Source organism: Tachyglossus aculeatus, chromosome 14 (assembly GCF_015852505.1).
Source record: "Tachyglossus aculeatus isolate mTacAcu1 chromosome 14, mTacAcu1.pri, whole genome shotgun sequence".
NCBI classification, from domain to species: domain Eukaryota; kingdom Metazoa; phylum Chordata; class Mammalia; order Monotremata; family Tachyglossidae; genus Tachyglossus; species Tachyglossus aculeatus.
The window spans coordinates 2,475,435-2,494,559 of NC_052079.1; the positions used below are offsets into that span (position 1 = coordinate 2,475,435).

Here is a 19,125-nt window from a genome sequence, read left to right on the forward strand (position 1 = left end):
ACAACAAAACAAAACATGTGGACAGGTGTCGAGTCATCAGAATAAATAGAATTAAAGCTAGATGCACATCATTAACAAAATAGAATAGTAATAATAATAATAATGATGGCATTTATTAAGCTCTTACTATGTGCAAAGCACTGTTCTAAGCGCCGGGGAGGTTACAAGGTGATCAGGTTGTCCCACGTGGGGCTCACAGTCTTCATCCCCATTTTCCAGATGAGGGAACTGAGGCCCAGAGAAGTGAAGTGACATACCCAAAGCCGCACAGCTGACAAGTGGCGTGGCCGGGATTTGAACCCACGACCTCTGACTCCAAAGCCCGGGCTCTTTCCACCGAGCCGCGCTGCTTCTCCAAAATTTTCCGCTTCCCCTAATGGATAGAGCCCAGGCCTGGGAGTAAGGAGGACTGAGTTCTAATCCCGTCCCTGCCACTTGTCTGCTGTGCGAATTTGGGCAAGTCACTTAACAACTCCGTGCCTCAGTTCTCTCGTCTGTAAAATGGGGATTAAGAAGGTGCTAAGCGCGCGGGAGGGGACGGTAGAACAGCGTCGGGAGGCACGTTCCCTACAAGCGGGCAGCTTTTTTGCACGTTTAGGTGTTAGAGAAGCAGCGTGGCTCAGGGGAAAGAGCCCGGGCTTTGGAGTCAGAGGTCATGGGTTCAAATCCCGGCTCCGCCAGTTGTCAGGTGGGTGACTTTGGGCGAGTCACTTCACTTCTCCGGGCCTCAGTTCCCTCATCTGGAAAATGGGGATGAAGACTGTGAGCCCCCCCATGGGACAACCTGATCACCTTGTAACCTCCCCATCGCTTAGAACAGTGCTTTGCACATAGTAAGCACTTAACACATGTTATTCTTCTTCTTCTTCTTCTTCTTCTTCTTCTTATTATTATTATTATTATTATTATTATTAAGGCCCCTTGGGACGTTTCCGGAAAATTAAAACCCGCCAAAGGCTTGACTTCTTAAATTCGGGTTCGTCCCTCATTTCCCTTCACATCCCTGTTTTTTAGCCACGTGACCGTCTCTGGCACATAGTAAGTGCTTAACAAATGCCATTATTATTAATAGTAGTTGTAATAGCAAGCGCTCAAATGCGTTATTAGTAGTAGTCGTAGTAATAAGTGCTTAACAAATACCATTATTATTATTGAGAAGCAGCGTGGCTCATTGGAAAGAGCCCGGGCTTGGGAGTCAGAGGTCATGGGTTCAAATCCCGGCTCCGCCAATTGTCAGCTGTGTGACTTTGGGCAGGTCACTTCACTTCTCTGTGCCTCAGTTCCCTCATCTGTAAAATGGGGATTAAGACTGTGAGCCCCCCGTGGGGCAACCTGATCACCTTGTAACCTCCGAGCGCTTAGAACAGGGCTTTGCACATCGTAAGCACTTGATAAATGCCATTATCATCATCACCGCCTTCCCATTTTAGACTGTGAGCCCGCTGTTGGGTAGGGACCGTCTCTATGTGTTGCCAACTTGGACTTCCCAAGCGCTTAGTCCAGTGCTCTGCACACAGTAAGCGCTCAATAAATACAATTGATTGATTGATTGATTCCTTAAGCGATTCTCGGTGGCTTTTTTGTTTATTCTGGGTCAGGTGTGGAATTCGATCGGGATCATCCGCTGCTATAACGACGAGCTGGATCACGCCATAGATGTGGAATTTCACGACACGTCCGTCCACCACGCGACACACCTGTCCAACAATCTCAACCACACCCTCGCCGCCCTTTCCCACGAAGCCATCTTGTTGGCGTGTGAGAGCACGGGGGAACTCGCGAGGTAAATTCAAGGCAACCCCCCCTTCTCCTGGGTGGTACCCCTTCTCTCTGATCAGTGATCAAATTACTATTCTATTTATTTTATTTTGTTAATATGTTTCGTTTTGTTGTCTGTCTCCCCCTTCTAGACTGTGAGCCCGTTGTTGGGTGGGGACCGTCTCTATATGTTGTCAACTTGGACTTTCCAAGCGCTTAGTCCAGTGCTCTGCACACAGTAAGCGCTCAATAAATGCGATTGAATGAATGAATGAATGACTATTTTATTTGTACATATTCTATTTATTTTATTTTGTTAATATGTTTTGTTTTGTTGTCTGTCTCCCCCTTCTAGACTGTGAGCCCGCTGTTGGGTAGGGACCGTCTCTATATGTTGCCAACTTGGACTTCCCAAGCGCTTAGTCCAGTGCTGTGCACACAGTAAGCGCTCAGTAAATATGATTGAATGAATGAATAACTATTTTATTTGTACATATTTATTCTATTTATTTTATTTTGTTAATATATTTTGTTGTCTGTCTCCCCCTTCTAGACTGTGAGCCCGCTGTTGGGTAGGGACCGTCTTTATATGTTGCCAACTTGGATTTCCCAAGCGCTTAGTCCAGTGCTCTGCACACAGTAAGCGCTCAATAAATACAATTAGGTGAATGAATGAATTACTCTATTTTATTTGTACATATTTATTCTATTTATTTTATTTTGTTGATCTGTTTTGTTGTCTGTCTCCCCCTTCTAGACTGTGAGCCCACTGTTGGGTAGGGACCATCCCTATATGTTGCCAACTTGGACTTCCCAAGCGCTTAGTCCAGTGCTCTGCACACAGTAAGCGCTCAATAAATACGATTGAATGAATGAATGACTATTTTATTTGTACATATTTATTCTATTTATTTTATTTTGTTAATATATTTTGTTCTCTGTCTCCCCCCTCTAGACTGTGAGCCCGCTGTCGGGTAGGGACCAACTCTATGTGTTGCCAACTTGGACTTCCCAAGCGCTTAGTCCAGTGCTCTGCACACAGTAAGCGCTCAGTAAATACGATTGAATGAATGAATGACTCTATTTTATTTGTACATATTTATTCTATTTATTTTATTTTGTTAATATATTTTGTTCTCTGTCTCCCCCTTCTAGACTGTGAGCCCGCTGTCGGGTAGGGACCGTCTCTATATGTTGCCAACTTGGACTTCCCAAGCGCTTAGTAAGCACAGTAAGCGCTCAGTACGATTGAATGAATGAATGAATCTCTACCAGAAGAAAACCTCCTATGAAACGCAGTCCAGTAGACATTCTGCTTCAACGTTGCCTATCGGAAGTATCAGATGTAAGCGCTTTTCTTGGTTTTTTTTCTTCTTTCCTTCCGCGTTGGTTTTAGCAAGCTCCACTGCCTGCATTTTAGTTCCTGGGATTCAAGCAAAGAATGGACAGTGGACATGCCCAAGGACGAGGAAATTCAAGCCATCTGCCTGGGTCAGGGCTGGCTGGCGTCTGCTACCAGCGCCTCACTCGTTCGAATTTTCTCCATCGGAGGCGTCCAGAAAGAGATCTTCAGCCTCCCCGGGCCCGTGGTGTCCATGGCGGGACACGGAGAGCAGCTCTTGATCGTCTATCACAGAGGTAGCCCGAAGCTCCGGCTTTGAGGTCGGCCGATCGCCGGGAGAGTCACGGGGAGACGGAGTGGTTAGACCCCTCTCGTTTCCTGCCCACGGCGAGTTTACAGTCTGGACGGGATGGGGGTACGATCTGGGAAGATTCGGAATGAACCCGGGAAGGCTTCCTGGAAAGGGGGGCTATGTGAGCGCGGTTGGAAGCGGGGTCCCGGAAGAAGAGACAGAACCGTTTGATCGCGCGTGGTCATCTTTGACTCAGTCGTATTTATGGAGCGTTTATCATCATCCTCAATCGTATTTATCAAGCGCATACTGTGTGCGGAGCACTGTACTAAGCGCTTGGGAAGTCCAAATTGGCAACATATAGAGACAGTCCCTACCCAACAGTGGGCTTGCAGTCTGAAAAGGGGAGACAGAGAACAAAACCGAACATACTAACAAAATGAAATAAATAGAATAGATATGTACAAGTAAAATAAATAAATAAATAGAGTAATAAATCTGTACAAACATATATACATATATACAGGTGGTGTGGGGAAGGGAAGGAGGTAAGATGGGGGGGATGGAGAGGGGGAGGATGGGGAGAGGAAGGAAGGGGCTCAGTGTGGGAAGGCCTCCTGGAGGAGGTGAGCTCTTGTAAGGTGGCGAGCCCCTTCCCCTTTCGAGGAAGTCCTATCTGACGTGGATTGGCTTTTCGGCAGAGGGTAAGGTAGACTTTCTTGGACGATGATGAGGATGATGATAACTGTCAGACGCTTACTAGGCATCACGCACTGGGCTAAGCACTGGAGTTAGACCCAAGCTCATCAGGTTGGACACAGTCCCTGTCCCATGTGGGGCTCACAGCATTCATTCATTCATTCAGTCGTATTTATTGAGCACTTACTGTTCAAGGAGGGCCTTGAAGGGAGGAAGAGAGCTAGCTTGGCGGATGGGCAGAGGGATTGGGGGCATTCCAGGCCCGGGGGATGACGTGGGCCGGGGGTCGACGGTAAGACAGACGAGAGCGAGGTACGGGGAGGAGATTAGCGGCGGAGGAGCGGAGGGTGCGGGCTGGGCTGGAGAAGGACAGAAGGGAGGGGAGGTAGGAGGGGGCCAGGGGATGGATGGACAGCCTGGAAGCCCAGGGTGAGGAGTTTCGGCCACTCAAACGCTCAAATGGTGAGCGTTTATGTTGCCAACTTGTACTTCCCAAGCGCCTAGTACAGTGCTCTGCACACAGTAAGCGCTCAATAAATACGATTGATGATGATGATGATGATGATGAGCGTTTGCAGTACTAAGCGGTTGGGAGGGGACAAGACGCGTTCCCTGCGCTGAAGGGAACAGCTTCCGCCTTCTTCCCTCACTAGGAACTGGTTTCGATGGGGATCAGTGCCTGGAAGTACAACTCCTGGAACTGGGAAGCAAGAAAAAGCAGGTTTTGCGTGGCGAGCCCCTTCCCCTTTCGAGGAAGTCCTATCTGACATGGATTGGATTTTCGGCAGAAGGTAAGGTAGACTTTCTTGGACGATGATGAGGATGATATCTGTCAGACGCTTACTAGGCGTCACGCACTGGGCTAAGCGTTGGAGTTAGACCCAAGCTCATCAGGTTGGACACAGTCCCTGTCCCACGTGGGGCTCACAGCATTCATTCATTCATTCAATCGTGTTTATTGAGCGCTTCCTGTGTGCAGAACACTGTACTAAGCACTTGGGAAGTACAAGTTGGCAACATACATATAGAGATGGTCCCTACCCAACAGTGGGCTCACAGTCTTTTGACAGATGAGGTCACCGAGGCCCGGAGGAGTAACTGAGGCCCAGCTCACAGTAGACAGGTGGCGGAGCCGGGATTTGAACCCAGGTCCTTCCGACCCCCACGCCGCTAGGCCGCTCTGCTTCTCAGTCCTGGCTCTAAATCCCATGTGACAGTTTTCCGGTTCTCCATGGTTTTCCAGCGAACCATTTCTCACCGTCCCTAAACGCTCTTTTGGCCCGGAGAGTTTCTTGACGGATAGAAACGCCAGACCTGAAGCGTGGCTCAATGGAAAGAGCCCGGGCTTTGGAGTCCGAGGTCACGGGTTCGAATCCCGGCTCCGCCACATGTCTGCTGTGTGACCTTGGGCAAGTCACTTAGCTTCTCTGAGCCTCAGTGACCTCATCTATAAAATGGGGATTGAGACTGTGAGTCCCACATGGGACAACCTCATCACCTTGTATCCCCCCCAGTGCTTAGAACAGTGCTTTGCACATAGTAAGCGCTTAACAAATACCATCATTATTGTTATTATTATTATTAAACACGAACTTTGAGTGGCTTGCATATGCGAGTCCTTTTTTTTCACGGATACGCCGTGACATTAGACCTCAGGCGTTACCCTTTCCTGACCTTCCAGAAGGACTCTCCCCTGGTCGGAAATGTAACGGTATTGGGTAGGGACTGTCTCTATATGTTGCCAACTTGTACTTCCCAAGCGCTTAGTACAGTGCTCTGCCCACAGTAAGCGCTCAATAAATACGATTGATGATGATGATGATGGATAATGAAGCATTTTGAAATTCAGGATGAGGAATGGGGGTCTTGGAAAGATTTCACCTGAGGATCTAACTAGGTGGGGGAATCCCGAACTATCTCAGAAAAGCCACAAAGAGAGTATTAATTGCCCGGGAACTTTCCCCCCTCCGGGAGTCTAGACAGAAATTTAACGGATCGATTTTGAAAAAGCCTCAGTTTCCGCAGTGTAGTCTTCTACCGGGGTCACCAGATACTACAGTGTCTTTGCTCTGTTCAGATAAATTGCCACTTTCTCTTCGATTTATAAACGCAAAAGTATCTACTAGACACGATTTTCGGGTGGAACATCTCTTCTGCGGTACTCGTGAAGCGCTCGCCGTGCATCAGGTTCATTCAGTCGTATTTATTCAGCGCTTGCTGTGTGCAGAGCACTGTACTAAGCGCTTGGGAAGTACAAGTTGGCAACATATCCTTCAAATACTTTTCTAAAGCTCTGGGGTAGATGCGCGATCCCTGCCCCACGCGGGACAAAAAAGTCTAAGTAATCTCTACTGTTTCCGAAGGCGTTTTCATTGTGATTTCCGCCCTCCCTGTCTCCCAAATAACTTCATTCCCGTTCCCGGGGCAGGGACTCCCTGTTCGGTGGATTCCGAGGGCACCGTGAGGATGCTAAACAGACGCTTCGGGAACACCTGGGCCCCGATATGCAGCACCCGGGAACACTGCAAAGGAAAGTCCGATCATTACTGGGTCGTTGGGATTCACGAAAACCCCCAGCAGTTGAGGTGGGTCGTTGAAAACAGTGATAATAATGAATAATTTCGGTATTTGCTAAGCACTTACGAGGTGCCGGGCACTGTACTAAGCGCCGGGGGGCGGGGGTAGATAAGCAACAAGTCTGCCGTTTTTTTTTAATTTTTTAAAAATATATCTTCAGAATAACCGCCCGTGCTTTTTCATCATCATCATCATCATCATCATCAATCGTATTTATTGAGCGCTTACTGTGTGCAGAGCACTGTACTAAGCACTTGGGAAGTACAAGCTGGCAACATATAGAGACAGTCCCTACCCAGCAGTGGGCTCACAGTCTAAAAGCCTGCGCTTTGGAGTCATGGGTTCAAATCCCGACTCCGCCAGTTGCCAGCTGTGTGACTTTGGGCAAGTCACTTCCCGTCTCTGGGCCTCAGTTTCCTCATCTCTGAAATGGGGCTGAAGACTGGGGAGCCCCCCGTGGGACAACCTGATCACCTTGTAACTTTCCCAGCGCTTAGGACGGTGCTTGGCACATAGTAAGCGCTTAATAAAGGCTATCATTATTATTAAGTAGCAGAGTCAGGATTAGAACCCGGGTCCTCTGACTCCTCAGCCCGACCTGCCTCCACTAGGCCACGCCGCCCCTCCAGCGCCGTTGGATTTTATTTAGTTCAGGAGTTTCTAACCGTCGCTCCTGCCCGTAATCGCCCCGGGCAGCCGGTTCATCTGATTTCAAGTCGCGTGATCTGGCTATCACAGCATTTAACGGCCGTGCGGAGCCACTCAGAAAAGCCGCCGTCACTTCCTCCGCACGGAGAAGAGGGCAGGAGGTTCTCCCAAAACACACCAAACTGTCCCCTCCGCCCCCCGACTCCGAATTTTCCAAATAGAGATTTAGTCCGGCCTTGAAGCCGGCTTCAGGAATTGGAAGGGCAAGAATTTTGCTTGCCCTTGGCACGCTCGTTACCGTAATAATAATAAGAAGAATGGCATTTATTAAGCGCTTACTATGTGCAAAGCACTGTTCTAAGCGCTGGGGATCAGGTTGTCCCACGGAGGGGGCTCACAGTCTTCACCGCCGTTTTCCAGATGAGGGAACCGAGGCCTGGAGAAGTGAAGTGACTCGCCCAAAGCCACCCAGCTGACAGTTGGCGGAGCCGGGATTTGAACCCATGACCTCTGATTCCAAAGCCCGGGCTCTTTCCACTGAGCCACGTTGCTTCCCTCCTCTGGGCCGCCGTTACCTCATCTGGGAAAACGGGGAGGACGGCTCCGAGCCCCAGATGGGGCAGGGACCGTGTCCAATCCGGTTTGCTTGTATTCATTCAGTCCTATTTATTGAGCGCTTACCGTGTGCAGAGCACTGGACTAAGCGCTTGGGAAGTCCAAGTTGGCAACATCTAGAGACGGTCCCTACCCGACAGCGGGCTCACAGTCTAGAAGGGGGGAGACAGACAACAAAACAAAACATGTTAACAAAATAAAATAAATAGAATAAATATGTACAAATAAAATAGTAATAAATGCGTTCAAACATATATACATATATACAGGTGCTGTGGGGAGGGGAAGGAGGTAAGGCGGGGGGGATAATTCACAGGACAAGTCAAAAACCTACTCTAGAGAAGCAGCATGGCTCAGTGGGAAAGAGCCTGGGCTTTGGAGTCAGAGGTCCTGGGTTCAAATCCCGGCTCCGCCGATTGTCAGCTGTGTGACTTTGGGCGAGTCACTTCACTTCTCTTTGCCTCAGTTCCCTCATCTCTAAACTGGGGATGAAGACTGTGAGCCCCCCGTGGGACAACCTGATCACTTTGTAACCTCCCCAGCGCTTAGAACAGTGCTTTGCACATAGTAAGCGCTTAATAAATGCCATTATTATTACTCTGGTAGGTGTGAATAGCAGGAATAAATATTATTATTGTTGCTATTGCTAATAATTGTGGCATTCGTTAAGCGCTGACACTGTACTAAGCGCCGGGGTAGATACGAGCAAAGTGGGCTGGACACAGTCCCTGTCCCCCGTGGGGCTCACAGGCTTCAACCCCATTTGACAGACGAGGGAACTGAGGCCCAGAGACGTGAAGTGACTTGCCCCACGTCACACAGCGGTCAAGTGGTGGAGTCGGGATTAGAACCCAGGACTCCAGGCGTTACATCCACCCCAGCGCTTAGCACAGCGCCTGGCGCGGGGCGGGTCCTCAACAAACGCCCCGGCCGTTATGAAAAACGCCGATTTTTGCCTTCAGATTGGTTCTGAGGTGTCCGAGGCAATGGGAATGCAAAACTTGGAAAGCACTTCTTTGTAAATTTGCGTCTACTTATTCATTTCCTTCCCGAGCGCACCCGTTCCCAATGACATTTTCAAAGCCCAACCTCAAATTTGGTGGTTTGAGAAGAGCCTTCGGAAGCTCACTTGCAAATAACAACCCCCGTGTCCTTTTTAAACAGTTGTCGAAATTGGAAAAAGCTCCCCTTCGGATTTCGTCATCTCCTACAGGGCTTTGAAGTGTGTCAATAGGTAACGGAGAACAGTCCCTTGCAAAGGAAAACTTGTTTATTTAAAGGATTTGGGAACAGAACATGAGTGAGCCCGCTATTGGGTAGGGACCGTCTCTATATGTTACCCACTTGGACTTCCCAAGCGCTTAGTCCAGTGCTCTGCACACAGTCAGCGCTCGATAATCAATCAATCAGTCGTATTTATTGAGCGCTTACTATGTGCAGAGCACTGTACTAAGCGCTTGGGAAGTACAAATTGGCATCACATAGAGACAGCCCCTACCCAACAGTGGGCTCACAGTCTAAAAGGGGGAGACAGAGAACAGAACCAAACATACCAACAAAATAAAATAAGTAGGATAGAAATGTACAGGTAAAATAAATAAATACGATTGAATGAATGAATGAATGAATAAAATCTCTAGGAATAATTCCTTTTCCTATTTTTTATTTTTTCAATCTTGATTTTCCAGATTTAGGGAGTACTTTTGACTAGCAGATGACGGTCTTTTTTTTTTTTCCCCCGCCTTTCCCCCCGTTGACAGGTGCATTCCTTGCAAAGGATCGCGGTTTCCTCCTACGCTTCCACGCCCTGCGGTAGCAATTTTGTCATTTGAGCTTCCCTACTGTCATATTGCAACGGAGAAAGGGCAAATGGAGGTATGCGGTGAGGAGGGGAGGGGGGAATACTACTACTAATAATAATAATGATAGCATTTATTAAGCGCTAACTGTGTTCTAAGCGCTGGGAAGGTTACAAGGTGATGAGGTTGTCCCACAGGGGGGCTCCCAGTCTTCATCCCCATTTGACAGATGAGGGAACTGAGGCCCAGAGAAGTGAAGCCACTTGCCCGAAGTCACACAGCTGGCAATTGGCAGTCGGACTCCAAAGCCCGGGCTCTTTCCACTGAGCCATGCTGCTTCTCTAACCACTTTAGGCCCATTTGCTAGAGGTCAACTACAACCTTAACCCGTTTTTATTTTGAATTTACCGTTCGGCTGCTTAAAGTCGTTCCTGTTCACTTGTATTTGATAAAAAAAAAAAAACCTCCCCCGGCTCCTCAATTTCAGTTCTTCGACACGGTAAAACGTTAATTCCAACCACTCCGATCGGAGACTGGCGAGCGTTTAGATCGGGGGTGGCCAGCCCTCATGAACAGAAGACCAGGGAACGTGTCCTCCAACTCCCATCTCTCAAGCGTTTACTACAGTGCTCACAATAAGCGCTCAATAAAAACCGTTAATTTATTGATAGATAACACAGCACACGTTCACAGAGCCTCACGGCAAGGGCAAAGAGGAGCCATCCCCGATTTCGACCCCCTTTTAAGAGGAAACAACTTGCGGTTAGCCTTCACTGCTTTTGCAAAAATTCAACATCACCTCCCAAGCCAACCGCAGGAAAAGTGGAATTTGAAAACGGTCTGTCTATAACTTGGGAATGTCTGAAATGCCTCAGCGAGTTTTGATAAACGGATCATGCTGACCGCATTTCCCCGTATCCATAACCGGTTTGGCACGTCAAACCATTTAACGCCAGATGATCGCAATCCTCTAGACTGCAGACTCATCGCGGGGGCAGGAAATCGATCAATCAATCAATCGTATTTATTGAGCGCTTACCGTGTGCAGAGCACTGTGTGCATAGAGGAAATGCATCTATCAACTCGTGATAGTGTATATTCATTCACTCAGTCGTACTTATTGAGCGCTCACTGTGTGCAGAGCACCGTACTAAGCGCTTGGGAAGTCCAAGTTGGCAACATCTAGAGACGGTCCCTACCCACCAGCGGGCTCACAGTCTAGAAGGGAGAGACAGACAACAAAACAAAACATATTCTACACAGCGTAAGTCAATCAATCAGTTGTATTTATTGAACGCTTACTGTGTGCAGAGCACTGTACTAAGCACTTGGGAAGCAAGTTGGCAACACATAGAGACGGTCCCTACCCAACAGTGGGCTCACAGTCTAGAAGCCCTCAGTAAATACGATCGATTGATAATTCAGTCACTAATTCTTTTCCCAGATCCAAGCAGGTAAAGGGAGATAATTCGGGAAAACAACGTATAGCTTTCAGATTAGTATGCTAGAATAAATATGTTCATTCAGTCGTATTTATTGACTCCCTTTTATCTCCCCCTTTTAGACTGTGAGCCCACTGTTGGGTAGGGACCGCCTCTATATGTTGCCAGCTTGTACTTCCCAAGCGCTTAGCACAGTGCTCTGCACACAGTAAGCGCTCAATAAATACAATTGATTGATTGAGCGCTTACTGTGTGCAAAGCACCGTACTAAACGCCCGGGAGAGTACAGTAGAACAATAAACAGACACATTCCCTGCCCGCAGTGAGCCCACAGTCTAGGGGGGAGGCGGACATTAATATTCATAAATGAATACACACATATATAGATTACAGATATATACATAAGTGCTGTGAACGATGTGAAGTGGAATAAATGGATATAATTCATACGGGATTTCTTTTTTTTTCCTCCTAAGGAACAATTTTGGCGTTCGGTTCTGTTCCACAACCACCTAGACTACTTATCCCAAAACGGCTACGAATTTGATGAAAATGCCCAAAATCGGGCCACGAAGGAACAGCAGGAGCTCCTGATGAAAATGTTTGCCGTAAGTACAACGCCCGGGCAGTTCGCTTTTGAAAGGGAAAAACCCCCGTGTGCAGTGCGCCTTCGAGCACCTTGTCGCGGCCAGACCGGAGTCTTAACCGAAGCGGTGCCTTTCGTTCATTCATTCATTCATTCATTCATTCATTCATTCAATCGTATTTATTGAGCGCTTACTGTGTGCTGAGCGCTTCGGAAGTCCCTGTTGGCAACATATAGGGATGGTCCCTGCCCAACAGCGGGCTCACAGTCTAGAAGGGGGAGACAGACCACAAAACAAAACATGTTGACAGAGTAAAATAAATAGAATAGATATGTCCAAGTAAAATAAATAAAGTAATAAATACGTACAAACATATATACAGGTGCCTTCTCGTCACCGAATCATGGGAGGAGTTAGACTGTGAGCCCACTTTTTAGACTGTGAGCCCACTGTTGGGTAGGGACTGTCTCTATGTGTTGCCAATTTGTACTTCCCAAGCGCTTAGTACAGTGCTCTGCACACAGTAAGCGCTCAATAAATACGATTGATGATGATGATGAAAAAAGTTAGCGCCAGGTTTCCGGGAGCCATTCGGTCCTTCCGACTGCTCCGGGGGCCGGGCGGATCTACCTACGGCCCAGGTGACCGGACTCGAGGGCAGTGGGATTTTCGCCGGGAGGCTTCGTGCAGATGAATCCACTTCATGCATTCATTCAATCGTATTTATTGAGCGCTTACTGTGTGCAGAGCACTGGACTAAGCGCTTGGGAAGTCCAAGTTGGCAACAGAGACAGTCCCTACCCAACAGTGGGCTCACAGTCTAGAAGGGGGAGACAGAGAACAAAACCAAACAGATTAACCAAATAAAATAAATAGAATAAATATGTACAAATAGAATAAATGTGTACAAATCATCATCAATCGTATTTATTGAGCGCTTACTATGTGCAGAGCACTGTACTAAGCGCTTGGGAAGTACAAATTGGCAACATCTAGAGACAGTCCCTACCCAACAGTGGGCTCACAGTCTAAAAGGGGGAGGCAGAGAACAAAACCAAACATACTAACAAAATAAAATAAATAGGATAGATAGGTACAAATAAAATAGAGTAATAAATATTAAGAGCTTACTATGAGCCAAGCACTACGGTGGATACAAGCAAATCAGGTTGGACAGAGGCTGTCATTCATCTGTACAAGCGCTTAGTCCAGTGCTCTGCACACGGTAAGCGCTCAATAAATACGATTGAATGAATGAATGAATGAATGAATTGTCCCATTCGTGTCTGAGGGGCGGCCGCCCTTCCTTTCTTCCTTTTTCTAATGGTGTTCGTTAAGCGCTTACCATGTGCCAGGCGTTGTACGAAGCGCTGGGGGAGGTACAAGCACGAGAAGCAGCGTGGCTCAGTGGAAAGAGCCCGGGCTTTGGAGTCAGAGGTCATTTATTTATTTATTTCACTTGTACGTATCTATTCTATTCATTTTATTTTGTTAAGATGTTTGGTTGTGTTGTCTGTCTCCCCCTTCTAGACTGTGAGCCCGCTGTTGGGTAGGGACCGTCTCTAGATGTTGCCAACTTGTACTCCCCAAGCGCTTAGTACAATGCTTTGCACACAGTAAGCGCTCAATAAATACGATTGATTGATTCAAATCGCCGCTCTGCCAATTAGCTGGGTGCCTTTGGGCAAGTCGCTTCACTTCTCTGGGCCTCAGTGACCTCATCTGGAAAATGGGGATGAAGACTGTGAGCCCCCCCCCGTGGGGCAACCTGATCACCTCATAACCTCCCCAGCGCTTAGAACAGTGCTTTGCACATAGTAAGCGCTTAATAAATGCCATTATTATTTTATACAAGCTAATTGGGTTGGACGCAGTCCCTGTCCGCTCACAGTCTTCACCCCCATTTTACCCATGAGACAACTGAGGCTCAGAGAAGGGAAGCGACTTGCCCAGGGTCACACAGCGGACGGGCAGAGAAGCAGCGTGGCTTGACGGAAAGATCCCCCGCTTAGGAGTCAGAGGATGCGGGTTCTAATCCCGGCTCTGCCACCCGTCTGCCGTAGGCCACTCACTGCTCTGTGCCTCAGTTCCCTCATCTGTAAAAAATGGGGATGAAGACTGTGAGCCCCACGCGGGACAACCCGACGGCCTAGCGCTTAGAACGGTGCTTGGCACATAGTAAGCGCTTAACAAATACCATCGTGATTATTATTAAGTGGCTGCAAGGAGATTAGAAACTGAGTCCTCCGGGTAGGGACCGTCTATATGTTGCCAACTTGTACTTCCCAAGCTCTTAGTACGGTGCAGTGCACGCAGTAAGTGCTCAATAAATACGGTTGAATGAATGAATGAATGAATTCCCGGGCCCGGGCTCTCCCGGCGAGGTGGGATTAAAGTTGTCACGGAGCCCGGGCAGGCTGGACACAGGAGGGGGAGTTTGCTGATCTGTTCCGCGCTGTTGTGAAATATGTTTGTTCTCACTGGTTTGGCAATGTTTAGAAGGGCCTGTTACGTTAGCTGGCACATAGTAAGCGCTTAACAAATGCCATTATTATCATTGTCATCATTATTATTATTATTAGCTCTCTCCGGTTACGTTTTGCTTCCGACCTTCTGGACCCTTTCAAGGACATCCCAAGCAGCGCAGGGTCAGATGGACCGTCAGGTTTTAATTCTGAGGATTGCAGGGTCCGGAGATGCAACCTCAAAAGGAAAGATTCGCTCGACTTCTCAACACGCCATTCTGTTGGTGGGGGGCAGTTTCTCATTCATTCATTCATTCAATCGTATTTATTGAGCGCTTACTGTGTGCAGAGCACTGGACTAAGCGCTTGGGAAGTCCAAGTTAGCAACATCTAGAGACGGTCCCTACCCAACAGTGGGTTCACAGTCTAGAAGGGGGAGACAAAGAACAATCAATCAATCAATCAGTTGTATTTATTGAGCGCCTACTGTGTGCAGAGCACTGGACTAAGCGCTTGGGAAGTCCAAGTTGGCAACATATAGAGACGGTCCCTACCCAGCAGTGGGCTCACAGTCTAGAATCAATCAATCAATCAATCGTATTTATTGAGCGCTGACTGTGTGCAGAGCACTGGACTAAGCGCTTGGGAAGTCCAAGTTGGCAACATATAGAGACGGTCCCTACCCAACAGTGGGCTCACAGTCTAGAATCAATCAATCAATCAATCATATTTATTGAGCGCTACTGTGTGCAGAGCACTGTACTAAGCGCTTGGGAAGTACAAGTTGGCAACATATAGAGACGGTCCCTACCCAACAACGGGCTCACAGTCTAGAAGGGGGAGACAGACAACAAAACAAAACATGTGGACAGGTGTCAAGTCGTCAGAACAAATAGAATTAAAATTATATGCACATCATTCACAAAATAAATTCATTCATTTTCATTCAGTCGTATTTATTGAGCGCTTACTGTGTGCGGAGCACTGTACTAAGCGCTTGGGAAGTACAAGTTGGCAACATATAGAGACAGTCCCTACCCAACAGTGGGCTCACAGTCTAGAAGGGGGAGACGGAGAACAAAACCAAACATATTAACCAAATAAAATAAATAGAATAGATATGTACCAGTAAAATCAATCAATAAATAGAGTAATAAATCCGTCCGAACATATATACATATATCCAGGTGCTGTGGGGACCTGTAGACATGTCTTCTAGACTGTGAGCCCGCTGTTGGGTAGGGACCATCTCTAGATGTTGCCAACTTGGACTTCCCAAGCGCTTAGTCCAGTGCTCTGCACACAGTAAGCGCTCACTAAATATGATTGATGATGATGATGTTGGGTAGGGACCGTCTCTAGATGTTGCCAACTTGGACTTCCCAAGCGCTTAGTCCGGTGCTCTGCACACAGGAAGCTCTCAATAAATACGACTGATGATGATGATGTTGGGTAGGGACCGTCTCTAGATGTTGCCAGCTTGGACTTCCCAAGCGCTTAGTCCGGTGCTCTGCACACAGTAAGCGCTCAATAAATACGATTGATGGATTGTGGGGAGGGGGAGGAAGTAAGGCGGGGGAGGATGGAGAAGGGGAAGAAGGGGAGGACTCGATTTATCCGCCCCTGGAGACGGCAGGAGTGTGAAGCCCAGAGGCGTCAGAGATGAGCGCGGCCTCGTCCCTTGCCCCCATTTCTCCTCCGCCTACAATCCGTCCGTCCCCTCTCGTCCTTCCCCTCGCCAGCTTTCGTGTAAACTGGAGCGTGAATTTCGCTGCACGGAGCTCGCCGGGCTGATGACCCAAAACGCCGTGAGTCTGGCCATCAAATACGCCTCCCGCTCTCGGCGGCTAATATTAGCCCAGCGGCTCAGCGAGTTGGCCGTGGAGAAGGCGGCCGAACTGGCGGCGGCGGCCGAGGAGGAGGAGGAGGAGAGAGGCGGTGAGCGGCAGGAGGATTTCCGGAGCAAGCTGAACGCCGGGTGAGAGTGTGCTTTCAAAGAGACGCCTCGGTTTATCTTCATTGCTTCGATACGCTTCCGGAGTTTCTGGAACAGCCGCAGTTTCTAGCCTGTGAGCCCACTGTTGGGTAGGGACCGTCTCTATATGTTGCCAACTTGGACTTCCCAAGCACTTAGTCCAATGCTCTGCTCACAGTAAGCGCTCAATAAGTACGATTGAGTGAATGAATGAATGACTCTATTTTATTTGTACATATTTATTCCATTTATTTTATTTTGTTGATATGTTTTGTTTTGTTGTCTGTCTCGCCCTCCTAGACTGTGAGCCCGCTGTTGGGTAGGGACCGTCTCTATATGTTGCCAACTTGGACTTCCCAAGCGCTTAGTCCAGTGCTCTGCTCACAGTAAGCGCTCAATAAGTACGATTGAGTGAATGAATGAATGACTCTATTTTATTTGTACATATTTATTCCATTTATTTTATTTTGTTGATTTGTTTTGTTGTCTGCCTCGCCCTTCTAGGCTGTGAGCCCACTGTTGGGTAGGGACCGTCTCTAGATGTTGCCAACTTGGACTTCCCAAGCGCTTAGTACAGTGCTCTGCACACAGTAAGCGCTCAATAAATACGATTGAGTGAATGAATGAATGACGATTTTATTTGTACATATTTATTCTATTTATTTTATTTTGTTGATATGTTTTGTTTTGTTGTCTGCCTCGCCCTTCTAGACTGTGAGCCCGCTGTTGGGTAGGGACCGTCTCTAGATGTTGCCAACTTGGACTTCCCAAGCGCTTAGTACAGTGCTCTGCACACAGTAAGCGCTCAATAAGTACGATTGAGTGAATGAATGACTCTATTTGTACATATTTATTCCATTTATTTTTTGTTAATATGTTTTGTTGTCTGTCTCGCCCTCCTAGACTGTGAGCCCGCTGTTGGGTAGGGACCGTCTCTATATGTTGCCAACTTGGACTTCCCAAGCGCTTAGTACAGTGCTCTGCACAAGTAAGTGCTCAATAAATACGATTGATTGATTAATGATGTGCTTCTAGCTTTACTTCTATTTATTCTGAAGACTTGACCCCTGTTCTCATGTTTTGTTTCATTGTCTGTCTCCCCCCTTCTAGACTGTGAGCCCGCTGTTGGGTAGGGACCATCTCTATATGTTTCCAACTTGTACTTCCCAAGCGCTTAGTACAGTGCTCTGCACACAGTAAGCGCTCAATAAATACGACTGAATAAATGAATATGTGTTTGTACATATTACTCTATTTTACTTGTACATATTTATTCTATTTATTTTATTAATATGTTTTGTTTTGTTGTCCGTCTCCCCCTTCTAGACTGTGAGCCCGCTGTTGGGTAGGGACCGTCTCTATATGTTGCCAACTTGGACTTCCCAAGCGCTTAGTACAGTGCTCTGCACACAGTAAGCGCTCAATAAATACGATTGGATGAATGAATGAATGGACTAAGCGCTTGGGAAGTCCAAGTCGGCAGCCTATAGAGACGGTCCCTACCCTACAGCGGGCTCACAGTCTAGAAGGGGGAGACAGACGACAAAACAAAACATGAGGACAGGGTCAAGTCATCAGAATAAATAGAAGTAAAGCTAGAAGCACATCATTAATCAATCAATCAATCGTATTTATTGAGCGCTTACGGTGTGCAGAGCACTGTACTAAGCGCTTGGGAAGTCCAAGTTGGCAACATCTAGAGACAGTCCCTACCCAACAGTGGGCTCACAGTCTAAAAGGGGGAGACAGAGAACAAAACCATACTAACAAAATAAAATAAATGGAATAGATATGTACGGGTAAAATAAATGAATAAATAAATAGAGTAATAAATCTGTACAAACATATATACATATATACAGGTGCTGTGGGGAAGGGAAGGAGGTAAGATGGGGAGGATGGAGAGGGGGACGAGGGGGAGAGGAAGGAAGGGGCTCAGTCTGGGAATGTGTGGCATTTTTCCGGAGAGCCACGCTAACGCGATGCCCCAGCGTATCGTCATTAGCTCGGTATCTTTTGGACGGCCAAGCTAATGGAGAAGGTTGCGTGTTTTTTAGGTACAGTAACACAGCCACGGAATGGCGCCTACCCCAGTCCAGAAGCCACCGGCCAGAGGACGAGGAGGAAGACGGTGACGAAGCCAGTGAGGTCGAAGAGGCGGAAGAGAAACCGGAAACGCCTAGGAATAGTAAGACGCGTTTTCAGAGAAGCGCCGGAATTCCTTTCACGTTTTTCATCGCTTAAAGCCGTATTAGGGTCACATCACATTCATTCATTCATTCATTCAATCGTATTTCTATTACTGTATTTATTTTATCTTGTTAATGCGTTTGAATGAATGAATGAATGACTCTATTTTATTTGTACATATTTATTCCATTTATTTTATTTTGTTAATATGTTTTGTTGTCCGTCTCCCCCTTCTAGACTGTGAGCCCGCTGTTGGGTAGGGACCGTCTCTCTATGTTGCCAACTTGGACTTCCCAAGCGCTTAGTCCAGTGCTCTGCACACAGTAAGCGCTCAATAAATATGAATGAGTGAATGAATCTCCTCCAAGAGGCCCTCCCCGATGACGATGGCATTTCTTAAGCACTTACTATGTGCAAAGCACTGTTCTAAGCGCTGGGGGGATACAAGGTGATCAGGTTGTCATCATCATCATCATCAATCGTGTTTATTGAGCGCTTACTGTGTGCAGAGCACTGGACTAAGCGCTTGGGAAGTACAAGTTGGCAACATATAGAGACGGTCCCTACCCAGCAGTGGGCTCACAGTCTAAAAGAGGGAGACAGAGAACAAAACCAAACATACTAACAAAATAAAATAAATAGAATAGATATGTACAAGTAAAATAAATAAATAGGTTGTCCCACGGCGGGGCTCACAGTCAATCCCCATTTTCCAGATGAGGGAACTGAGGCACAG

At 47.4% G+C, this 19,125-nt stretch overlaps 1 protein-coding gene across 1 annotated transcript in view; it reads left to right on the forward strand.

Moving 5' to 3' along the window:
• Positions 1-19,125, forward strand: part of WDHD1 (WD repeat and HMG-box DNA binding protein 1) — a 65,113-nt gene that overhangs the window by 32,855 nt on the left and 13,133 nt on the right. The window contains exons 13-20 of the mRNA XM_038756805.1: positions 1,599-1,783; positions 3,155-3,396; positions 4,745-4,882; positions 6,520-6,676; positions 9,692-9,806; positions 11,649-11,780; positions 15,967-16,202; positions 18,257-18,387. Coding sequence (XP_038612733.1) covers positions 1,599-1,783; positions 3,155-3,396; positions 4,745-4,882; positions 6,520-6,676; positions 9,692-9,806; positions 11,649-11,780; positions 15,967-16,202; positions 18,257-18,387 — 1,336 coding nt within the window. The remainder of the gene's footprint in view (positions 1-1,598; positions 1,784-3,154; positions 3,397-4,744; positions 4,883-6,519; positions 6,677-9,691; positions 9,807-11,648; positions 11,781-15,966; positions 16,203-18,256; positions 18,388-19,125) is intronic.